A 22,890-nucleotide genomic window follows, 5' to 3' on the forward strand; every position below is an offset into this window, starting at 1 on the left:
ATGTTATCTCTAGCTCTGATGCATAAACAGATACCTAAGGGTTAATTTTCTTCACCGTGAAAGGGTTACACAGAGAACCAAACATACCTGAACAAGACCAATCAGAAACTGGAATTTCAAAGCTCAGGGATGGGAATTGTCTGTGTCTGGCTCTACTAGAAGGGGATCTTTTCCTCTCCTGCAAGTTCCTCTCTAATCTTCAGTTTCAAAAGTTGAAGTACAAAGTAGAAAAAACAATAGCGTTATTGTTTTTATTTATTTAACATGTCGTTATTGTGTAAGTTCTAATCAATTGATCTTCTTCTTTTGAATAAGGCTGTTTATTCATATTTTCTTTTAAAGTAATAGCAATGTGTATTGTCAACTTGACCATAGAATCATGTTCATGTGTTTTTCCTTTCTTTTTATATAAAGCTTTCTTTTTAAGACTTGGTTTGAGTTTTTCTCTCGTGTGGGGGGGGCTAACAAACAAGGCGGGGGAATTCTCTTGTGTCGTATCTACGGAGGGTAAAGTTAGTTCAGTCAGGGAGGATGGGGCCCTGTTCTAGCAGTTGAGGTGTGAAAACCAAGGGAGGAGAAACTGGTTTTGTAGTTGGCAAGCCATTCACAGTCTGTTTAATCCTTGCTGCTGTTCACTGCCTCAATAACCCCTACAGCAGAGTAAGGAATGCAGCTCCCTCTCTGTTAAGCGTTAGTGGGATTATCAACTGTGGCTGGAGAACCATAGACCCTGATCTCAGCTCTTGGCCTTTCATTCCACTTTTTTTTTTTTTACAGTTAACAGCTCCATAAAGCAAAACATTCACTGGCAAGCAAAACAAGCAAACCTAGCGAAACCCAGCCCTCCCAAGATCCCCCCTCTCAAAACCTCCCCTTTCTTTAAACACTGCTTCCATCACCAAATTAAGCAAAGTTGCTTTAGACTCTGCTCTGTGTTAAAACACAGCTTTGTTTTTTGAATACTCCCTAAAGAGAGAGAGAAGAAAACAATATTTCAAAGAGGACTCTGCGTGCGTTTCCTGCTGAGGATGTTTTGTGAGGGCTGGATGCTTTCAGGCTAATGTTCCTGCTACATTTTTGCAGATCCTCCTGGTGAATGTCTCTGTTTGTTGAACTTTATGGCAAAGAGCAGGGTTGTGCTTCTCCGTCTGTTTTTCATGGATGTGATTTCTTCACTGTGTGCATAACCGACTCATGGCAATGTCCTGGGAGCACCTATCTCTGCTCTGTAAAGTGCAGTGTGTGTATAGAATGCTTGGTCAGGATGTAAGCACCTTGGCTGCTGCCAGGTGAAAAAAACTATCCTGGAACCAAGGAAACTGTATAACATGACTACCTGGTAGGTACCATTCTGCAAAGCTGTGCTCTGGAGACTTGTAGCCGGTGGTGGTGGTGATGATGATTGATATCCGAAAAGAATACTTTGGCTACATTCAAAACATTCATGAGCCTTCTGATTTATTTGTTTTCCCTTGCCCCCTCTAAAATTCCCTGTAATTGTCCTGTCATTCCCACCCATTGTTGGTGCAGTGGCAGCAGGTCAAGGTTTCTTGACCTGTCAGTCCATGATTCCCAATGGGGTTAGCTGTTTCTTGTGATGGGGGGAGGGGGAGGGGAGAAGGAGGGAGATGTTCCCACTCCCTACCCCTGCTGTCTCTCGTACCAGCAGCACCCTGTAACCTGTTGTGATCCATGGCCAACTGCCTTGAAATGCCAGATGAACCAGCACAATCTTTGAAACATCATGGGGCTCACTGGTACCATGGATTAGCCCAGGGGTCGGCAACCTCTGACACACGGCTCGCCAGGGTAAGCACCCTGGCGGGCCGGGCCAATTTGTTTACCTGCCGTGTCAGCGGGTTCGGCTGATCGCGGTTCCCACTGGCTGCTGTTCACTGTCCCAGGCCAATGGGTGTGGTGGGAAGCCACGGCCAGCCCATCTCTTGGCCTGGACCACTTCCTGCAGCCCCCATTGGCCTGGGACGTGAACTGCAGCCAGTGGGAGCCCAATCAGCCAAACCTGCCGACGCAGCAGGTAAACAAACTGGCCTAGCCCGCCAGGGTGCTTACCCCGGTGAGCTGCGTGGGGTTGCCGGTCCTTGGGCTAGTGAGTTGAACTCAGGCTGTCAGGGGTTCTAATCCCAGCTGTGACCCTGACTTGCTGTGTCAGCTTGGGCAAAAAGTTTATTTCCTCATGTGGAAAATGGAGATGGTGGTAGACAAGGGTGTTGTGAGTCTGTAATCAACATTTCTGAAATATTTTGCGATCCCAGGATGGAAAGAACTGTAGTAGGGCTAATCACTTGACACCAGTGCTTTGGGAATTGGCACAAAGGGTTCTGGAGCACAGCTGAGCTTGACTGATGGCATGGAGTTGAATCTTGGATTTCTGGGGTTGATTATGGGGATGTAAACAGTTGTGCATCCTTGTGACTGATATTTAAGTACTCAAGCAATGCTCTAGCCACAGGGTATGTATGCCCTCCCATCCTGGTGTTAGATCTCTTCCTTCTATTTAAAAAAAAATGCTTCTTACCTCAAAGCTGGCTGTAACCAAATCTGCAGTGAGTGCAGCCTGTGAAATGGTGGTGTGTATTTCAGAGATGAAAGCCGCCTTAAATATTTCACTAAGTTGATTAATTTACTCTTGGGCTAGACACCTCGTCTGCACGGTGGCTCGTGGTCCAGCCTCTACTCCTAAACTACTGCAGCCAGCTCCTTGTTTTAAAAGTGCTCTTGCACCAAACACCATTTTAAAAAATGGAGTTCTGTCTGCTTAAGAATTGGGTTGATTGGGCAAAATCCTAAGGAGAAAGTGTCACTTTAAAAACATTTTATGTGTTGTGTTAGTTTTAATGCTGATGAAAGATGCTGGATTGACAGTTCCTCTGTTAGCAGAATTTAGCTAGCAGAGATCATGGAAATTTCCATCAATGTACAAAAATTAGATTAGATTACGAAGAAATGGGTGTGAGAGTGGATTTAATGCTGTTGAACTCTCACTACATCCCACTTCTGATGCTCATGACTTCCACACCCTTTGTTGCTCCTGCGTATTCTCCGAAGGGTTTGCCCTGAGAGTTTAGGCTAGATCTGTGTGCCAAACCAGTGAATCTTAATCTGTTCCCGTCTACATCTCTCTTCTAAGGAGGAGAAGTGTTAGAGAACTTCAGAAAAAGGAAAGTATCTGAAATAACTATATGTATATTGGAATTATCATTATCCTGAAGACACTCTTAAGATTGCTCAAGTCATTCTCAGTCTTGAATGAAACTCTGCATCTTTGAAGGAAAATGTCTAACTCAGAAGAGCAGGCCTGCATGCCAGGTTTTGAAAAGTCCTGATTGTGTCTAACTAGGAATAACTCAAGAACAGTTGCCTCTGTATAACATGGTCTAAGTTAGCAGAGCCTATTGTAAAGGGAGCAGTTTCTTAAATGCAAGTCATGTGTCAAATGTTCCAGTTTGCTGCTCTAGCACATACCTTGTTCCAAAACTTCTGGGTTTTGTTTTTTAAAGTAGCGTTGACTAGAAGAATACATGTAACTCACTTCTGTAGGTGAGATTTGTGCTTCTTTTTAAAATGTTGTCCAGCCCCCTTTGGGGTATAATTTTTTACTGTGTCAAATTCTAAAAACATATACCACTCTCTCAAAGAGAGAATACTAGTGAGTGAGTGAATTTTAGCAAGTGTCAAATTGCCTGCGAAATCCCTGGCTAATCAGGGCTCCACTTTACCAGGTCAGACAGCTGATCTGCAAAGAGGCTTCCCGTATACCGAAAGCAGCATTGTGTAGCTAACTGAGCAAGGGAACCTGCTTTAACCATTCTGAAATACAGACACCTTAAAGGCCAACCTCAAAATGTGCTCAACATTGAAACCTGGGAACATGTTGCACTGGACAGAGCCAGATAGAGAAGTCTGTGCCATGAGGCCGCATCTACTTTTTGAGGAGTGGCATGTAAGGTCTTTTTGCAGGAGAAGAGAACACATCCTAAGGCCAACTCCTCAAGCCCTCCCCGTAACTACTACACTTGTAACTGCATCTGCAAATCCAGGAGTGAACTCGCTTCCAGTGTGAGAAGCCATAAAAACAAAGACCCAGAATTTAAATCAATACTAGCTGAACACTCATCTGTCGAAGAGATGGGAGAATCTATCACCACAGTGGGCCTTAAACTCGCCAATTTTTTTTTTTTAATTCAGTGGGTGAGACGTGTAGTATCCAAAGGGGATATGGATTGAGTCTTCAAATCATCCCATCCAAAGGTCAAGGTGGAGATAAGGATTTTCCAGGTTATTTTTTTTCTTTCTTTTCTAATGTTTTACATATTACTTTTTCCATAACATTAAACTTTTTTCCTTAATTTCCCTCTAATTCTGTTTCGTCGTCATCGTTGTTGTTTTTGTGACATACTTCCCTTATTTTTTTCTTCCCTCTCCGCCCCTTCCCCTAAAACCTCTTTTGGAATGGCCATGTTGTATCAGACTATTAGCCCATCTAGCCTGCTGTTTGTCTGACAGTGGTTGGTGCCAGGTGCTTCATAGGAAATGAACACAACAGTGCAATTTCAAGTGATACATCCCCTGTCATCCTCCTCCCAGCTTCTGGCAATCAGAGGTGTAGGAACACCCAGAGTACGGGGTTGCGTCCCTGACCCCCGTGGCTAATAGTTCATGGAGGATAGCCATTGATGGATCTATCTAATTCTCTTTTTAACCCATGTATTCTTTTGGCCTTCACAACATCCCCTGGCAATGAGTTCCACAGATTGACTTTGTTGTGGGAAGAAGTACTTCCTTGTTTGTTTTAAACCTGCTGCCTATTAATTTCATCAGGTGACCCCCCTTCTTGTGTTATATGAAGGGGTAAGAGTGGGAACATAGGTCCTCCTAATATTGGTGGTAAACGAATTTTTGGAGACAGTGAATTTTCATTCGTTGCCATCCTAACACATGTGAGTTGGTAATCATGGATGAATTACTGAGGTAATAGATTGTGGAGCTTTTATCCCTAAGTAACCAATGCAGATCCAGCCCATGTTCCTGACCTGTTAGGTGGCTAGATGGGATGAGCTGTCTGTCTGGTTCCATTTTCTAATCATTCCACAAAACCCACCATCACAGTTATCGATCAGCGTCACCCTGGTAGACAGATTCAGCACAGACCAAACGATTGAATGGGCATGGGGACAAAATCCCCTACCTATTGCAAGAAGTAAGCAGGGTCAGGACTGGGGCATGCTGTTACTAGCAAGACTTATATATAGCAGTGTGCGGGGGAAGCTTGCATTGCTGCTGATGCTGTCCTTGGTTTGTGAATACATGGCGGATTCCAGCCACTACTTCTCTGTGAACAAAGCTCCTATTAAAATTAATTTAAAAAGAAGTATTGGATCACACCTCAGAGTTATGCCATCTTTGGCATTAAATTCTGATTAGTGTCTGAGATTAGGATGAGCCTGTAAGGGTTAATCCAAGTCACAATGGACTGTGTAATTTTTGCAGATGGTGAGAGCACAAGAGCTAGCCTCATACTGTCTTGGCAGCACACAGAGATAACTTAGCATAATTCTCTGCAGATGTTGCTGTAGAATGGTTTTAATAATGAATTCTGAAGTCAGGCTAAACTCCTGAACAGAGAAAGGGGGAAAAAAAAACACAAAAGAAATACATCACTTGATTCTGCTGTAGAAAAAGAAGCCTCTTAGCACAGTTCCTGTAGCAGGCAGGGTAGGGGGGAAGCATATCAGTTTGCACCACGGTAGCCCAGACTTCGCTCAGTTGAGGGCCACCTTGGCTACTTGCCCATGGCCCGCAAGCCCCATGTAATTTGCACAAAATGGAGCAAATGGCAGCTGTCCTAATCTCTCTCGGAGGGGTCTCTCTGGCCTATGAAACTACAGTGCTAGCATCCAGTGCTCTGTTATCTGAATGGAATGTTGCCTTCTTGAACCTGTGGTCTCCATCTGTGGATTGCATTGTGAAACTAGTCTGCGTTTTGCCTACCTTCTGGTTAAGCGTCTGTCAGCTCTTGCATTAGAGGGAAATTTGCAACATACAGAGGTTATAGCTTGGACTTGCCATCATTAGGCCAGTTCTCCATTTGTGAGCAATGAAGTAACTCCCCAACTGAGTGGTCGCAGACTTGTTCGTGTTCGCCAGTTGCAGAGGTTTCCTCACTTTTCAGCCAGGGAGGTGGTGTAGAACAGAGGGGCAAAGGCAAGGTGACTAATGGGATGAGCATAGGGAAGTGAAGACTATATCACATCTGAGATGGAAGCAAAACTCCGAGCCTAATGTGCTCAAGTCCAGGGGGGACCGGATAATCTCAGTCCCAGAATCCTGAAAGAATTGGCATGTGAAATTGCAAGTCCAGTAGGAAGGATTTTTAATCGGTCAAATCTGGAATGGTACCACATGACTGGAGAATAGCATAAACACACTGCTTGTGTTCTTAGTATGCCTGATGTAGGGCAACCACTATAATTTTCCATTCCGATGGTTAAGCCAGATAATTGTGTTGGGAGTAGCAGAGGGTAATGCTGTGATGCCTCCCTTCTGTTTGTGAATCAGGTATTTGAATCTGTTCCATGGTCTGTACTGAGTGACCGCAGTCGCACACTGGAGTGTCCTTCATTTTCCATTTGTGCAGCATCTGCCATGATTTGCACTGATGCAGTTTAGGGTTGCCCATGAGCTTGGCGGGAGAGCAAAGCCAGGGATCTTCTGTGTCAGGTCTTTCATGAGATGTTTGTGACTCCTGTGAACTCCATTCAGTTTTCCAAGCTTCATCAGGGTTGAAGTTGCATTGGCAAACATTAAACGCATGGGTCCAGAAGAGTTTGTGACTTCAAGCTGTGGTGATGGATGTTGTTGAAGCCCTGGTGGCTGGGGAGAGACATTCGTCTTCCACGATCCGCTGGAATTCCCGAAGGGTTGTGGTATCACGGTGAATGGATGGGAGGACAATGTGCGGCAGCCAGTGAGGTTGACTATTTAAGGAAGGGAGGGGGAAATCAACCTGGGCACCTACAGACCCATTAATCTGACCTCAATAGTAGGTCAGGCTTTAGAACAAACATTGATAGTAAGAATAATTAAAGAAGATGGGATAAAATGCAGCATGTGCTTACTATAGGCAGATGTCAGACTGATTTACTAGATAAGGGAAATATGCAAGATCTCATTTATTTGGACTTAAGTATTGGGGAAAATATTAAACAGGCGAATATGGGGATTAGTACAAGAATTGTAAGGTGGGTAAGGAACTGGCTAAAAGGGAGATCACAGTGGGCTATGCTGAAAGGCTAGATAGAGGGTGGTTACTAGTGCAGTTCCTGAAGGCTCAGCCTTGGAACTGATCTTACTCTATATTTGCATTTGTGACCTTGGCATAAAAGGTTGGAGTGTTCTAATGAAACTTGCTGATAAGACAAAGTTGTGAAGCATTGTCTGCACTGAGGAGGATCAGAATATCCTACAGGAAGAATTGGATGACCTTTTGAGGACTGGAGTAATAGAAATGAGATAGGTGTGTGTATAGAGAGAGAACTGGAAGGGACCTTGAAAGGTCATTGAGTCCAGTCCCCTGCCTTTACAGCAGGACCAGCTACTGTCCCTGACAGGTTTTGCCACAGATTCCTAAATGGCCCCCTCAAGGATTGAGCTCATGACCCTGGGTTTAGCAGGCCAATGCTCAAACCACTGAGCTATCCCTCCCCCCAAGTGAATAGGGGAGATGAAATGTAATAGCCTCTAAGTGCACGACCTTACACTTCATACTAACAGCAATTTCTGTTTTATAAGCTGAGGATTTCAATTGGAAATGGCAGAGGAGAATGACCTGAGTGTATTAGTAGATCACAGGATGACTGAGTTACCAGTGTGTTGCGACTTGGGGGAAGGTGGAGGTGCAAATGCAGTCCTAGGAGGTATCGAGAGGTATTTTCAGTAGAGATAGGGAAGTATTAATGCCATTGTACAAGGCCCTGGTGAGACCACATCTGGAGTAGTGTGTACAATTCTGGTCACCCAAATTCAAGACAGATTAATTCAGACTGGAGAAGGGGCAGAGAAGGGCTATTAGGATGATCAGAGAAATGAAAAGCCTGTCCTATGAGAGGCTTAAAAACTTGACTTGTTTAGCTTAGTAAAACAAACTGATAGGGAATAGGATTTCTCTCTAAGTATCAGGGAGGAGAAAAGCTATTTACGTTTGAAGGACAGTGTTAGCACAAGAACGAATAGGAATAAAATGGCCATAAATAAATGTAGGCTGGAAATTAGATGGTTTCTAACCATCAGAGGAGTGAGGTTCTGGAACAGCTCCCAACAGGAGTAATGGAGGAAAGAAACCTAACAGGCTTTAAGATGGGGCTTGATATAAATGTATTAACAGAATAATATGATGGTGTTGCCTTACTCATTTTTAATGCAAATCTCCATTTGAGACTTAAAAATCAAACCATATTTGAAGAGAAATTAATCAGTAGTGTTGGAGCTGAGTGGGCGGGGAAAGAAGTTATTCTGTTGTAACTAGCCAATTCCATACATGTTTAGTCGAATCTTCTTCTATTTCAGGTTTTATGGAGGCCCTGCAGGGATTGTGCGTGCTGCTTAGCAGCGCAGGTACTTCACGACAGCTTGGCATCTGAAAACTCCTCTTGGGGGCATGGGTCTAGCTCAAGGAATTTACAAGCTGTGCTAGGAGGTAGTGGAGCCTGGAACCAACTTAAGACAAACTGGGGGCGGGGGGAGAGAAATAACCAGAGCTCTAAGAAATGTAATATAAAATACGGTTTCATTAAATCAGTATTATTTTTTGAGTGTGTGCTCTCAACCTTAAGACTTCTGTTATAATTTTTAAGTTGGCCACGTTGAACATGCAAAGTTATAATCTAGTCCTTTGCACAGTTATCTTAATCTTCTTTGGAGGAAGGGTTTACATAAACTCTTCCAGTCTAATTAATATCAGCTGATTTGTTAGCTTCTGGCATACTAATTGTGTATTTGTTCACTATAAATGTATGTTACATTTCATATGATACCCATGTTAATATGCTACTGCTAAAAAACAAACAAAAAAACCCAAAACCAAACAACAAAAGTCTGTTTTGAAATTACTTGGCTCTGTTAACTTCTCTATATCCACTGCCTTGGGTGAGCACCATGTCAGGGAAAATCTACCTCGTGCTGGGAAGAGAACTAAATTTAAACTCAGACCATGAATGTTGTGAAATAAAGTTTCCAAATCTCTCTTGGGCCAGAAAATAGAAATCCATGTCTGAGTGGCGTTACATAGCAGCTGTGGAATGGCTGGCCAGTGGATATGGTTTCTTGGGGTGCATGGTGTATTCAGTCCTGTAGAGTAGAAAGGAGTGGGTTTAATACCTGTATATCCTTCCGGTGAAATCTTCCATCATAGTTGGACCTGGAACCAGCATTGGAGATTTTTAACACCCATGTTGAAAATGTGCTTCAATTAAGAGAGAACTAAAGTCATAGACTAGCTGGCTTGTGGCAATAGACTCTGCAGCCTCTTTCATAAGTAGGGCCCTACCGAATTCACGTCCTTGGAAAATGTGTTGCGGACCATGAAATCTGGTCTTCTGTGTGCTTTACTGTATACAGATTTCACAGGGGAGACCAGTGTTTCTCAAACTGGGTGTGTGTGTGTGTGTGTGTGTGTGTGTGTGTCTGACAGGTGCCACCCAGGAGGATATCAGGGGCCTGAGGCTTTGCTGCTGAAAACTGCACTCGCAGCAGGTCCCGGAGCAGAAAGACCCCGCAGCAAAGAACGATGGAGCAGAAGACAAGCCCGGGCCGGCCCCGTGAGAGTTTTCCCAGAGTAGTGAGGACCCGTCCAGGGCCCCCGAAAAACTCTCAGGGGCCCGGGCAGGGCCCAGAGCGTGGGCAAATTGCCCCTGCCCCCCCCTCCGGGTGACCTGGTGTCTCCAGAAGGAGGAGGCAGATGTGTTGAAGGTTATTTAGGGGGCTGGGGGACGGATGATTGTAGAGTGCACACTACTTCTGCACATCTTCAGAGCTGGTGGCCGGAGAGTGCAGCGGCTGAACTGGGCCCGTTCGCAGCAGCAGGGCAGAAGTAAGGGTGCAATACCATATCTGCGGGCCACCCTTATTTCTGCGCCACTGCTACCGACAGCGCTCGCCTTCAACTGGCTCCCAGACAGCATAGCCACCGCTATCCAGCATCCACTCCTGAAGGCTAGCATCCGTGCAGAGTGAGATAGCATACCGTGCCTTCCACCCACGACCCACCCGCATACCCTTGTGACCCCTGCACAACTCCTTTTGGTCAATACCCGGACAATTACAACACATTCATTAAATAGTAAATAGCATCTATAAAAATCTATGACTATACTGTGAATCCGTGATGACGAACAATGACAGTTGGTATCGGCCTATTCATAAACTCAACCTGTTCCTGCACGCACCTCACTGATGTGTTCGCACACACCTGGACCCAACTTGTAAGCATCCATGCAGCCCGGTCCCCACCACGTTGACTCGTCAGCTTCTCCAACCGGCACTGGTCCTTCGCTATTGTGTGCTGCAACAGCAAATGGGCATCAATATCAATGGGGTCTCATAATAGTAGTAAGCAAATAGTTCATGGTCTGTAACGAGGTTGGGAGTAGACAGACAGAAGAGCTGTGTTTTTCTTCATACCTCTGGAGACTGTAAACTAGGATATCAGAAACTCACTTGCACTAATCAGTTTTATATACCACAGGCTGCTATAGAAGGTTATCTAGTCCCTTTATTATTAATATCCACGTTATTTGTTAGGTGGCAGCATGTCCTAGTGCAGGGATCGGCACCTTTCAGAAGGGTTTTCGAATCTTCATTTAATACCTCTAATTAAAAGTTGTGTGTCGGTAATACATTATACATTTTTAGAAGTCTTATAAGTCTATATATGATAACTAACCTATTTGTGTATGTAAAGAAATAGGCTTTTAAAAATGGTTTAAGAAGCTTCATTTAAAGTTAAATTAAAATGCAGAGCCCCCCGGACCAGTGGCCAGGACCCAGGCAGTGTGAGTGCCACTGAAAATCAGCTCATGTGCCGCCTTCGGCACCCGTGCCATAGGTTGCCTACCCCTGGTCTAGTGACTACAGTAGGGCATGAGAAGTTTGTGTTTCGGGTAGCACCCAGAGGCCCCACTTCACTAGGCATTGTACAAATATTTATGAAAATAGTCACTGCCCAAAAGATCTTACAGTCCAATCAAATATGCAGCAGATGTAAGAAAACAAGAGGCAATAGGGGCGGGAGGACAAGGATAATAGAGACAGTGACACAGTTAATCTGTGTGTGGTTCAGAGACATGCATATTTATGTTTTTTATGATGGAATAAATAAATGGATGTCTCCAATCCCCAGTGGCGCTCTAACTAGCCATTAGTAGCCTGCAATTTTCTGTAGGCGGCATGGTAGAAGTGGGTTTTAAAGGGGTTGGAAGGAGGCTGGAATTGAGGCTGGAATTAATGCTTTACAGACTGAAATCACTACTGAATCATTGCTAACTGTTAAATACATTTAACTTCTCTATTCCTCCATTTTCCCCATCTCCATAGTGTAAACTACTCGACAGTACCTCCAGTGTGTAGAATTCAGTTACTGTTTTGATATCCTAAGGGGAGGGGTGCTCTAGAAATTTTTTGTTATTAATATTTTGTATCCCCTTTTGAAGTGACTTTACAAAAGTCTTGGTGCAAGGATTAAGAAACTACTGCCTTTGACTTTTATTAGACACCAGATGGGGGTGAGGTAACATCTTTGAACAGAGTTCTGTTGCTGAAAGAGACGCGCTTTCAAGCTACACTGAGCTCCTCCTCTTGATTTTTGTTGTTGTTTTTTTATTTGCCTTCTGGTGCTAGGGTTTGTGTGGCCCCTGCTGTTTTCTCTTTAAAATGTGTTGACTAGAGTTGTGTCACTAAGACTTGTTTTAACTGGTTGGATCAAAGAATCTGCTAATGGGATTCTAGTTATTGGAACAGGGACTGTGGTGAGGACAGAACTAAATTCTGAACTGAATTCTGCTACTGAGTCCCCATGTGGTTGTTGCATGAGGGCAATAATGGGCCCCCTGGAAAGCTCTGTGCGGCTCCTGATAGTACAGTAGAAATGCTAAATAGTGCTATTGAGTCTGCGTCTAAACTGCTGCAGGGCACCTCAGTTCTGCCCCAGATCATTGACTTGCAGAGCTGTAACTGTTTTTTTGTTTTCTGGGATCCTGCTGAGCATCAGAGTTGTTTTAGGGGGCTATTCCTTCCAGTGCTGATAACTTCTCTTTCTCTCTTGCAGGTTGGTGGTTTGTGAGCACAGCAGAGGAACAGGGCTGGGTCCCTGCCACATACCTGGAATCCCAAAATGGCACTAGAGATGATTCGGAAATTAACACATCCAAAGCTGGGGAAGGTATGAATTCTTTGGTATCTAGGGGAAGCTTTCAATTAGTCCTCTTGATTTCAGAAATCAGACCTTTTTAAAAACAAGTTATCAACGACCGACTGCGGTGACTGCAGGGTGTGATTCTTAAGCCAGTTCACTGGTCACTTTTGCTATCTAGTAACAGCAAATTCACTGCCACGGAAGAGATCAGACTTGAGTACGAGGCCTGAATTTCTTCCTATTGGGCTGAGTGCACCAGGGGATTCTAAAGCAAAGGGTGCCATTTGTTAAGGGTAGCAAATGACACTCAAGACCTTCAGTCTGAGCAGCCTGTGTCCTTGTATATCTTGGATATCCACGTTCTGCCATTCTGGGAGACAATTTGCACAGTGAAGAATTTCTGTCAAGATCAATGTCTTTGTTTGAGAAGTATCGGAGGGGTAGCCGTATTACTCTGGATCTGTAAAAGCAGCAGAGAATCCTGTGGCACTTTATAGACTAACAGACGTTTTGGAGCATGAGCTTTCGTGGGTGTTCACTGACGAAGTGGGTATTCACCCACGAAAGCTCGTGCTCCAAAATGTCTGTTAGTCTATAAGGTGCCGCAGGATTCTCTGCTGCTTTGTTTGAAAAGAGTCTCCTGAAGATAATTCTAATATTTATTAGAGATGCTCAAGAGGAGGAAGAGTGACTTCTGCTCCTCACTTTTGGTAACTCTTTCTCTCTCTACAGAAGTTCAGCATGTCTGTTACTTTTTTTTTTTTTTTTAATTGCCATTAGAATTAGATTTCATTGTTTGTGGCTGTGGGTGGAAGGGTAAATCGTGTTAGAGAACTGTCTCACTCCACTAAAGCCGAAGAGTCACTTGTCATGGTAAGAAGTAGGCTTATATGTATTCTAACTGCATCATTTTGGCTAGGAATACATGAATCAAGCTCTGAAATGGGATAGTATGGTTACACCTGTGTCGTTCTACTTAACCACCTCTTAATGGGAATATTCATGCAGTAACTGTGTACAAAGGACACTGTTTTATTATGATTTACTCAATTCTAAAGAACCCATCACTGTAGTACCTGGGTGTCCTTTATGTAAATGTCCACGTACAAACAAAACGGAAGTGTAGCTCTCATTCCTGTCTATGAACCTCCTATCTGAACATGCTTTGGGGTGACTGCCAGTCTATTAAGAACAAACACACACAATAGATTCTTTATACTGTGCCCCAAGGGTGACAACTCTGGTTTATCCCAATCTTCCATGGCCCTGTAACAACTTTCCTTGGTTTAAGCAAGCCATATCCCAGGCCATTAAGGGTTCCTAAACAGAGGCTACGACCTTGAATTGGGCATAAAAGTGGACAGGTAGTCAATGAACCAGACTTGGGTGATGTGTTCTCTTCAGCAGAAACAGCACAATGTTTTAAAATATAAGAGGTAGCTGCTGTCACTGAAATTGTGTTCACACATTTCATGTCTGTCTCTTCTGAAATCTCCCCCGTTTCCTTGTCTCCTAGGACACATTAGATGTTTCAGACCTCGTAGTTGTTTAAGCCTTTCATACCCTTGATTGATTTCTACATGTCCTTATTCATCCATATTACCTTGTTTAAATTACTTTTTCACGGAGTTGTTGCCAGATGGCACATGGAACCCTGAGGCACAGAACTTTCTTTGAACGGTTCCTGTATTTCCCCTTTCTACCCTCACTACTTTGTATTGCTCTCATCAGTTATGCTCCACACACTCTGCCTTCTTCCAGAATTGGATCTGCTGAAATTCGAGACGTTATTCTTTGCCTTTTTGGTCTCGCTTCAATTCCCATGACAAATAATATTACGCTATCTCTGCTGTTGCTTTAATGTGCCCCAGCTCTCCTTTTCTCTACATTTTTAATAATTCTTTCCTTTTATGTCATAACCACATAATCAAAGACTACTTCTGTTCTTTATTTTCCTCCTATTTCTTATGTATCGAGGCCATTCTTTACCTTGCCTCATAATAGAATGGCTGCATGATGATTATTAGAAGCATAAGGAAGAGTAAAAAGTTTCATATGCTTTAGTTAAGAGACAAAGAAGAGGGCATATGCTAGGGGTTTATGAAGTAAGGAATGGTAGAGGAGATAAAGCAGTCTCTCTTCCATTTACCCTTTTTCATAATACACAAAAAAGGGGACCGCCAATGAAATTGAGACACAACATGTTTAGGGATGATAAAGTAAGAATATAGAAAGGTTAAGGGGTTTGAGAGAGCCAGTGTTCCAACTGGAGTTAGAGCAAATGAGTTAGATTCTCAGAGCTTTGTCTTTCTCTCCTGAAATGTAAGAAAAACATTTAAAAAGAGATCAAAGTAAGTCTGTTTATGTAACAGATGATAAACCTGTGGAACTTACAGCCACAGGATATTGTTGAAACCAATATTTTAGGAAGACTTTTCTTAAGTGATTAGATGCTTATATTGATGAGTAACATCAGCAGTTACACTAGCTGTAGTGAACAGAATTCAGCACTGGAACCAAACTTCATCAGAGCTTAGGGCTGTTCAGAGCTAGTACGGGCCTTCAAGGTCCAGGATATAAAAGGATTGTCATGAAAGAACAGGAATATATCTCCATTATGTGGAAAGGTTTTTATATCTTTCCATGTAGCATCTGCTGTGGACCACTGTTGCTGACAGGAATGCTGGATTAGATAGAACAATAGGGAGTTCCTTGTGTTCACTGGTATGTCTGCAGAGCTCTTCTTTGATTTATTCCTTTTTCTCTGGTAGAGTGTCTGAGCAAATCCCTCGGTTTGTATCTGGATAAATGAAAACTGTAACTTGAGTGCGTTCATTTCCCCCACACCTTTAAGTTCTCTCTTTCTCTTGTTTCTCTTTCTGATCAATGCTTTCTAACACTGCCCTACTCTCTGTTTACTCTTGGTTTAGTTTTTAATTCTGATCTATCTTGACTATAATCCAACCACCACTTTACCTCCTGCAGTACTCCGGTATTCCATCCTTTAGCATAATTACAGCAAAATGAAAGCCTTATGCAAGGAAATGTAGATTGGAGAATCTTACCGAATTAAACTGGTGGGGGCGGGAAATGACATTAAGAGCAAGGTGTGAAGACTGCTAGTCTCCTGTCTAGGACCTGAGTTGTAAATCCCTTGTTCAGAAGCCCAAGGGAGTTCAAGTAAGTCTTTTCCTGTAACAGAATTTAGTTTTTTGGCCAAAACTTTGTGGTCTATAAACTGCAACTCACACTTAGGAAAAAAAAAAAAAAAAAAAAGGTTCCTTCTCCTATTCAGACCGTTGAGTCCCTCCCACCCTTCTCACGTAAAACCCTCTGGTTTAGAACACTTTGATTCCAGCTGAAAGTAACTTGGCTTCTGACAGGAGTGGGGAAAAAGCTCTGATTACTCAGAGGATCCAAAGCCCCAGGACGAAGGATTCCAAGAATATGCAATGACCTGTATTTCCTGCCACTTCTTCCCTGAGCACTCAAACTCCCACTGAAGCCAACAGGAGTGGTATAAGCGCACACTCTCTGGATAGTTCTGTTCAGGCTGATATAATTATTACTAATAATAATCAATATTACCGTAGCACCTAGGAACTCTAGTGGTGTATATTCTGCTAGGCACTGTGCCGACACAGAACAAAAAGACGGTCTCTGTCTCAAGCTTATAATTTAAGAGAAGAGACAACAGATGGACACAGACAGAAGGCAGAGTACAGGAAACAATGAGACAATATTGGTCAACATGACAGGCTGTGTACTCGTCAGACCATCAGCCTCACTGTTAAGTTTTTTTTGTTGGTATCATGGAAAAGGAAAGTTTTAAGCAAGCTCATGAGGTATCTTTGCAGTAGCTTACAAGGAGCTCCTCCCAAGTGTGAGGGGCAGCATGGGAAAAGGCACGAAGATGCTTGTTTGAAAACTTAGGTTACTAATTATTTATTTATTCCTTTTTAATATCTCGGTGCTCTCCATGAGCAAATCGCGCTCCTCTTCCGTTTTCTGTCATTCTCCCCATTTTGATCCCCTCTACAGCATGGTCATGGAGAACCATGCTCTCAGTTTTGGTTACTGATTCAGGATGTCTCCAGACTGACCGAACGTAGGCATTACTGGATACTAGGTAAAAATATCAATAATTCAGAAGTCCTGTTGAAATTCACTGTCATTGAGGCTCCTAAGTCATTCAAGGCACCTTTTAAAAATTTAACCCAACTTCAGTAAATCCATACTGTTGTATTTTGCACGTAATTAGCTGTTTTGAAGCTTAATGTTTTGGAAGAAGGAATATAGACTATACCTCACATACCTTCTTTAAAGCAGCAATGAATGCCTTTTTATAATGCCGACATTAGTATGGAAGCCTTCCCCATTCAGTGGTTACTATCTCAAAATCACAATACATGAGCAAGGGAGTGAACTAAAGGACCGTCCCATGTATGTGACCTGGTAAACTGTGTGTTTTCTGGCATTTCAATCAAGAAGTATCCTCTGTGCACAGCTATTTTAACAATACCATTTTCACAAGTGTTTTTTTTTCTTTGTTATAATTTTTAAAGCATAAACTGTTACTTAGTGTGAAACTAATTCTTAACTCTGTCACGTTCACTTCTTGAACCCCTGAAATTTAAGAGTGTTAAAGATTATTATTTTAATGGTAGAAAACTGAGGCCTGACCCAAGGAGTGTGGATTGGGAGCTGAACTTCCCCTAAAATATGGGAATGTTCAGACATTTCCATTTCAGTTTAATTTTAACTATCAATTTCTAGTCAATATTTAGGAAACCTTCCTGATTTGTGTGGGGTTTGTTTGTTTTTGTTTAAAAAAAAAAAATTTGCCTGGACAAAAGTGTGCTTAAAAAAATCAGTTTGTAGTAGAAAACGTATTTTCTAAAAAACAAAAACAAACCAAAAAACCCCCAAAACAACAAACCATATAGTAGTGATAGTATGTTAGTGCTCAGGAAGTACAACGAAGAGCAGAGTACGACTTACCGTATATGCTCGTTCATAAGCCGAATTTTTTAGTAAAAAAGGGAAGCACCAGAGAAGGGGGTCGGCTTATAAACAGGTGTAGAGAGGGAGAGATGGGATACTGCCCCCCCACAGCCAGAAGGGAAGAGGCAGGGCCAGATTTCTCCACTTCTGGCCACGCTGCTCTCCCTCCAGCCTCCAAAGCAGCTGCAGCTCTGGGGCTGGCAGGCTACGGCCATGCTGCTCGGCCCCACCCCCAAAGCAGGCTGTGGCCGCCCAGCCCCACTCCGCTGGAACATGCTGTGGCCGCTTCACCCAGTCTGATCCGCCGGAGCAGACTGTGGCCGTGCTGTCCAGCCTGCCAGAGCAGCTCCAGCCAGGCCAGAGACATCCTCCCCAGATAAGGTGGGAGGAGTGTGGGGGTCCCGGGCTAGGGGTGCGGTCATGTGTGGGGTGGTCACAGGGTTACTCTCCTGACTCCAAGCTTCTTCTCCACCCCACCTCCCAATAAATAAATAATTCCCCATCAATTGCTGTCCCGGCCAGTCAGGGTGAGCAGCTGGTGCACCGGGACACTTTTTGTTTACTTAGGTTTACCTCCGTGCCTGCGGACACTCAAGGTAAACAAACCATCTCGGCCCCCCAGCAGCTTATCCTGATGGCCCAGGAGCCAAAGTTTGCTGACCCCCGAATTATAGTATCGGCTTATGAACGAGTTATAAAAAGTGTTTTTCCATTTTTACTTATCCATCTTGGGGGTTCGGCTTATGAATGAACTGGCTTATGATCGCGTATATACAGTAATAGCTTTCTACAGGTCATATAAAAACTTACTTTAAAATATATACAGTATCATAGCCCTGGACAAGATCGAGGAGGCCCCAGAGATCTTGCATCTGAGTAGAGGAAACAGCAATAATAGCTCTTCAGAATTTCAAAGTCCTAGACACGCGTTATCTAATCCAGGGTGTAAAAACTAAAATTCTAATTTGTTTTAAAAAGCCAATAGCAGAGATGACTAGTAAATGCAATGACAGTTCTGTTGCTGTATGTTCCTGGGGCTCAAGAAGTTAACTTGCTTCCTGTATTGTATAAACTAAAACCCAAGAGTGTTTTGCATTCCACCTAATCAGTTCTTGCTAACAAGATCAGTTCTCATAATTATTATGTTGTTTTTATTCCCCACCCCTCCATCACTTTTCTTTTCTTTTTTTGTGTTTCCATCCATGTTCCAAACTAGTTTCTAAGCGACGCAAGGCTCACCTGAGACGCCTGGACCGGCGATGGACGCTGGGCGGGATAGTCAACAGGCAGCAGAGTCGAGGTGAATAGCTTCCTGTGGCATAGTCCCCTTAAAGGCACAAAAGCTGAGCTCTGCTGCTGCTCCTCATCTCCTGCCATGTAGCATGCCGAAAGGGAACCATTGGCATGTCTTTGGTTGACCCAATCTTGTTTACTTGGTGATAGACTTAGGTCTGGGCGGCAAAATTCAGATGCAGATTTCGGACATCGAAGTATTGATTTTGAGAGTATATGGAGTCAAAGTTTGGTTCAACCCATTCAGAGATGAGCCAACAGCAAAACTTGGCCCTGGAGTCTGACTCCCCACCCAATCTGGAAGCAGTCCAATCTGGTGTTTGCTTCAGGCACATTTCTACTCTCTCTCTTTCCTAAGTTTAAGCAAATAAACAAGTGATACTTTTACAGTTCCTTATCAGAAAAATAAAGAAAATATCTGAAAACACAGGGATGCGTGAACTGCAAAAGCATCAGAGATTGAGTTTGGATGAGCACCTGGATGCATCCTCAGACTTCATCCAGAAAATTGAGACCTGTAGAGAATGTATAGCTTTCTGGCAATATTTTTGATGTTCCCAGTCAGACCAGTAATGCCACAAAAATGGTCCTTCTTTTGGTGTTTTTCTCCTTGTGGTTTCAGTCTCAAACACTCATTTCTGTAGAGGTTCACGAAAAAAATATTGGAAAAAAGAACTTGGTCTCAAGGATTCAGCCTTCCTTTTTTAGGGAAAGATTTAGATAGAGATTGGAATGATATTTACTGGCCTTCCCACGATCTGAAGATTTTTTTTTTTTAACATAATGCTAAGATTGACATTATGATTGGATTTTTCCAAAGAACTTGAGCCATGAGACACTGATGAAATAACAACCAGAATTGTGGATTAAGATTTACCTCTCTGTGGGATAGTCCTGACTTAGCAGGTTCTTGGTGTCAACCCAGTGCATTTGGGGGATGGAGGGAATGAAAGTGACTTTCCTCTATTATTGCTCTTTGCTTAGAGGAGACCTTTGCAAGGGAATGGAGCCAGACCTATGCACAAGTAAATCCTATCTTCATTAAAAATAAACGAATGCTCTTAAAGGTGCTAGTGGGTGAGGAGAGGGGAAAGCAAAACTTGTGAATTTAGATTCCACTGCAACATGGATGTTTCTGTATACAGGGAAGGAAACCCCAGCTGTCACCAAATCTGTGTGGTTGGTTACAGATGGTTGTATTATTTTGGCCCCCTCAGTGGTTCCCAAAAGCAAAAACATGTTTTCATAACAGCTCCACCATCCGGGAGCCAAAAATACCAGAAGACCAGATCTTGTTCCTTCCCCAACAAAGGGGTCCCTGAGCCAATGAAAAGCCTCTGAAGAATATAAGTGCACATACTAGACATGACGATGCTGAAACCAAAGCACTTGTTTCTGTGCTGCAGAGAATGGGAGGGTTTTTTCAGTTTGAATGTACATAGCCGTTATTAGATACTTCTAGAGTGACTTCTCTCTGACCAAGAAACTTGAATTCCCATGAATAACAGCAATTTCCATATAGCGTTTTCAAACTGAGCAAAGAGACATTTCTTGTCCTATGTATTATATTGCATGCAGAAAATGACATTATACTATTTTAAGTTTGCAAAATCAAGCACTAAGAATTAGGAAATGCTGATATTTAATGTACCTATGCAGTCTTAATTTGGCCCCCTTGTACGTATGCATTATGATTGTCTTCAATTTATATGATTCCATAATGCATATGCACAAGTGGGCTTGTTCCCACCAGGCTTGACCCTCTCTTCCCTGTCCCCTCCAACCTGTCCCTGTCCTGTCTCTTCACCACCCAAGGTTCCTCATCCCACTCATAGGCTCCTTCCCTAGCTAATGTCAGTTTTCAAATCCTAGTCTCCTTGCCCATCTTTTCCATGTCCCCTACTGGTTTCCAGTCGCAATCTCCTTCCCCTTGCTCCTTGTCCTGGTCTAGCCAGTGTGTCTCTTCCTCATTTCCTCCTCAGCCCCCATTCCCTAACTCTCAATCCTGGTTTCCCCCAACTCCTGGTTTCCCTCTTCCCCTCCCTGCCAGCCTCCACTCCCAGTCTCTCCAGCTTCTTGTCCTAATCTACTCCCCCTGCCTCCTTCCCCATGTCCAGCCCTTGTCCCCTCTGTATTTGAATCTGGTGGCTTCCTCATTGAGAACTCAGGAAAGACCGTCTCTCTGCTCTGAGCTGAGATGCCCAGATCTGGACCCAGCACAGCCTGCACCAGGCTAGTGCTGCAATTCCGGGGAAAATCTAGCTCAGCCCAGGGCTTGCACATACTCAGTGGACCTGTAGTTTCCCGGGAATTTAGCTTGAAAAGTATGTCTCTGCTGAACATGTGCAAACAGCAATTTTTCAAAGGCTTTTAACTTGGCAAAAGCTGGTGGATTTTCATAGGGACAGCTAAAGACACACACCTGACACAAAAGCCACACCCCCTCCAAATTCCCTGTCTCTGCACCAGAGCATTGATGAGCTAGCTATATTCAAAGAAAAGATCACCGGAATTTGTTAACATAAGCCAAACAATGTGTTTTTTCTCTAGCCTTGTTCTGAGAAACAGCTGGAGCATTTTAGCTGATAGTTTTAAAAAGAAATCAGCCTGAGACCCCACTGGAGTGGAAAACTTCAGCCAAAATGATTTGGCAAAGTAATAAGCAACTGAAAACAGGGTGCTGTAAGGGGAAGTGTTGGGCAAACTTAAATAGACTGTTCTACTGGCCCAACCTATACCAAGTAATCACTTAGAGACTAGAATCTGGGTTTGAATTTGGACACTGTCTCTAAAGGCCAAGGTTTTTCAAAAGCGACTAGTGACTTTTGGATGTTCCAGCTTCTGGGTGTCCACCTTGAAAAGGGGTTTGGGTTTCAGAGGCTGGGTGCTTAGCACTTCGTGACAATGAGGCCCCATTGAAAGGGTCACAAATTGTCCGTTCAAAAAATCACTCTTAGTTTTTTGAGAACCTTGGCCGTTATTGTTTAGATTCAGAAGGCAAAAATATTTTGAAGAAGGCGCTGTAATGGGTTCTGCCCTCTTCTGGGTGGAGGTCTAAGGATTGTAGCAAGCTCTGCTAGTACTGTTGACCTAGCTAATGTAGTTTCAGATCAAGCAGCTGAAGGAGAAAGTCAGCAGTTCACATCCGTTCTCTCGGCCTGTTGCTTTTATAGGGCCTCATAAAGGTCTGATTTGCAGACAGTTACATTTTATATATTTTACTTGGTACCTCTCTGCCACAAGTTAAGGAAAATGTAGCATTTTTGAGTTAATTCTGGCATAAACTTGCTTCCAATCAATTCAGGATTGTTCCCCACAATCATAATTCACTGGGTAGCTTGTATGTGTTCTACTGGCTTCTGCTGAATGGGGTCAGAATTACTTAGCCTTGTGTCATAAGCCCGCTATACAAAGAGCTACATGATTCTCCTTTAGTTCAAGAAATGGAGCCTCTGCCATTCAGAGCAGGTATGTGTGGCCAGTACCTGGCATGCTGTGGCTGCCACTACGATACAAATAACTTGTATGATTTTCAGATGCTGTGGTAATAAGAGCAGTTATGCTTCTGTAGATAGAAATAGCAGGAAGAGATGAACTCTTAAAGAAGGATCTAGCTTTCTTACAAAGGACCCTCCAGTAGTAAGGGAAATACCCTGAGGTAAATATATGACCAGTTTCTTATGCCTATTTTGAATCAAGTTGAGGAAGTTTAATATCCCAGAGGACCGCTCATGAAGTTTCTGGATCCATTAATAAAGATCAAAGACAGTAAATGACTTAAAAATATCTTGCAGCACCTGTTTCACTAAGCCCAAGACATCTGCAAAGATGACAGCTGTAATCTGCTCTTGCAGAGAGCACCAGCATTTCTTGCTGGACCTTTCTTCGTAAAACAGTTGATGGAAATACTGTGTCTGATGTGCCCAGGCTTAATGTAATCTGTTAGGTAATGCTTTTTGCACAGCTGCAGAGCTTGTACTTTACATTGTGAGATTTACACTTCATAGCTAGAAAGCTTTTAAAAAAAAAAAAAAAAACTAGAGAAGGTGCAATATCAAAAAATAGGGGATGTGAGGAGAAAAATGTCTTTCATAGTCTTCTACAGTTTCTGACTTAAAAGGACAATCTGTTTGCAAATGATGCATGTTCATCTTGCTCCTACTAGAGGG

General features: G+C 43.2%; 1 protein-coding gene across 6 annotated transcripts in view; it reads left to right on the top strand.

The window, feature by feature from the left end:
• The window catches only part of SH3PXD2A (SH3 and PX domains 2A), a 395,650-nt gene that overhangs the window by 344,842 nt on the left and 27,918 nt on the right, over positions 1 to 22,890 (top strand). For 4 of the 6 annotated variants that reach the window (XM_032786083.2, XM_032786084.2, XM_032786086.2 and 1 more), the window contains 2 exons: positions 12,338 to 12,451; positions 18,645 to 18,728. In XM_032786083.2, the coding sequence (XP_032641974.1) occupies positions 12,338 to 12,451; positions 18,645 to 18,728 (198 nt within the window). The remainder of the gene's footprint in view (positions 1 to 12,337; positions 12,452 to 18,644; positions 18,729 to 22,890) is intronic. The other 2 variants (XM_032786085.2, XM_075072791.1) reach the window with 1 other exon arrangement.

Source organism: Chelonoidis abingdonii, chromosome 16 (assembly GCF_003597395.2).
Source record: "Chelonoidis abingdonii isolate Lonesome George chromosome 16, CheloAbing_2.0, whole genome shotgun sequence".
NCBI lineage: Eukaryota > Metazoa > Chordata > Testudines > Testudinidae > Chelonoidis > Chelonoidis abingdonii.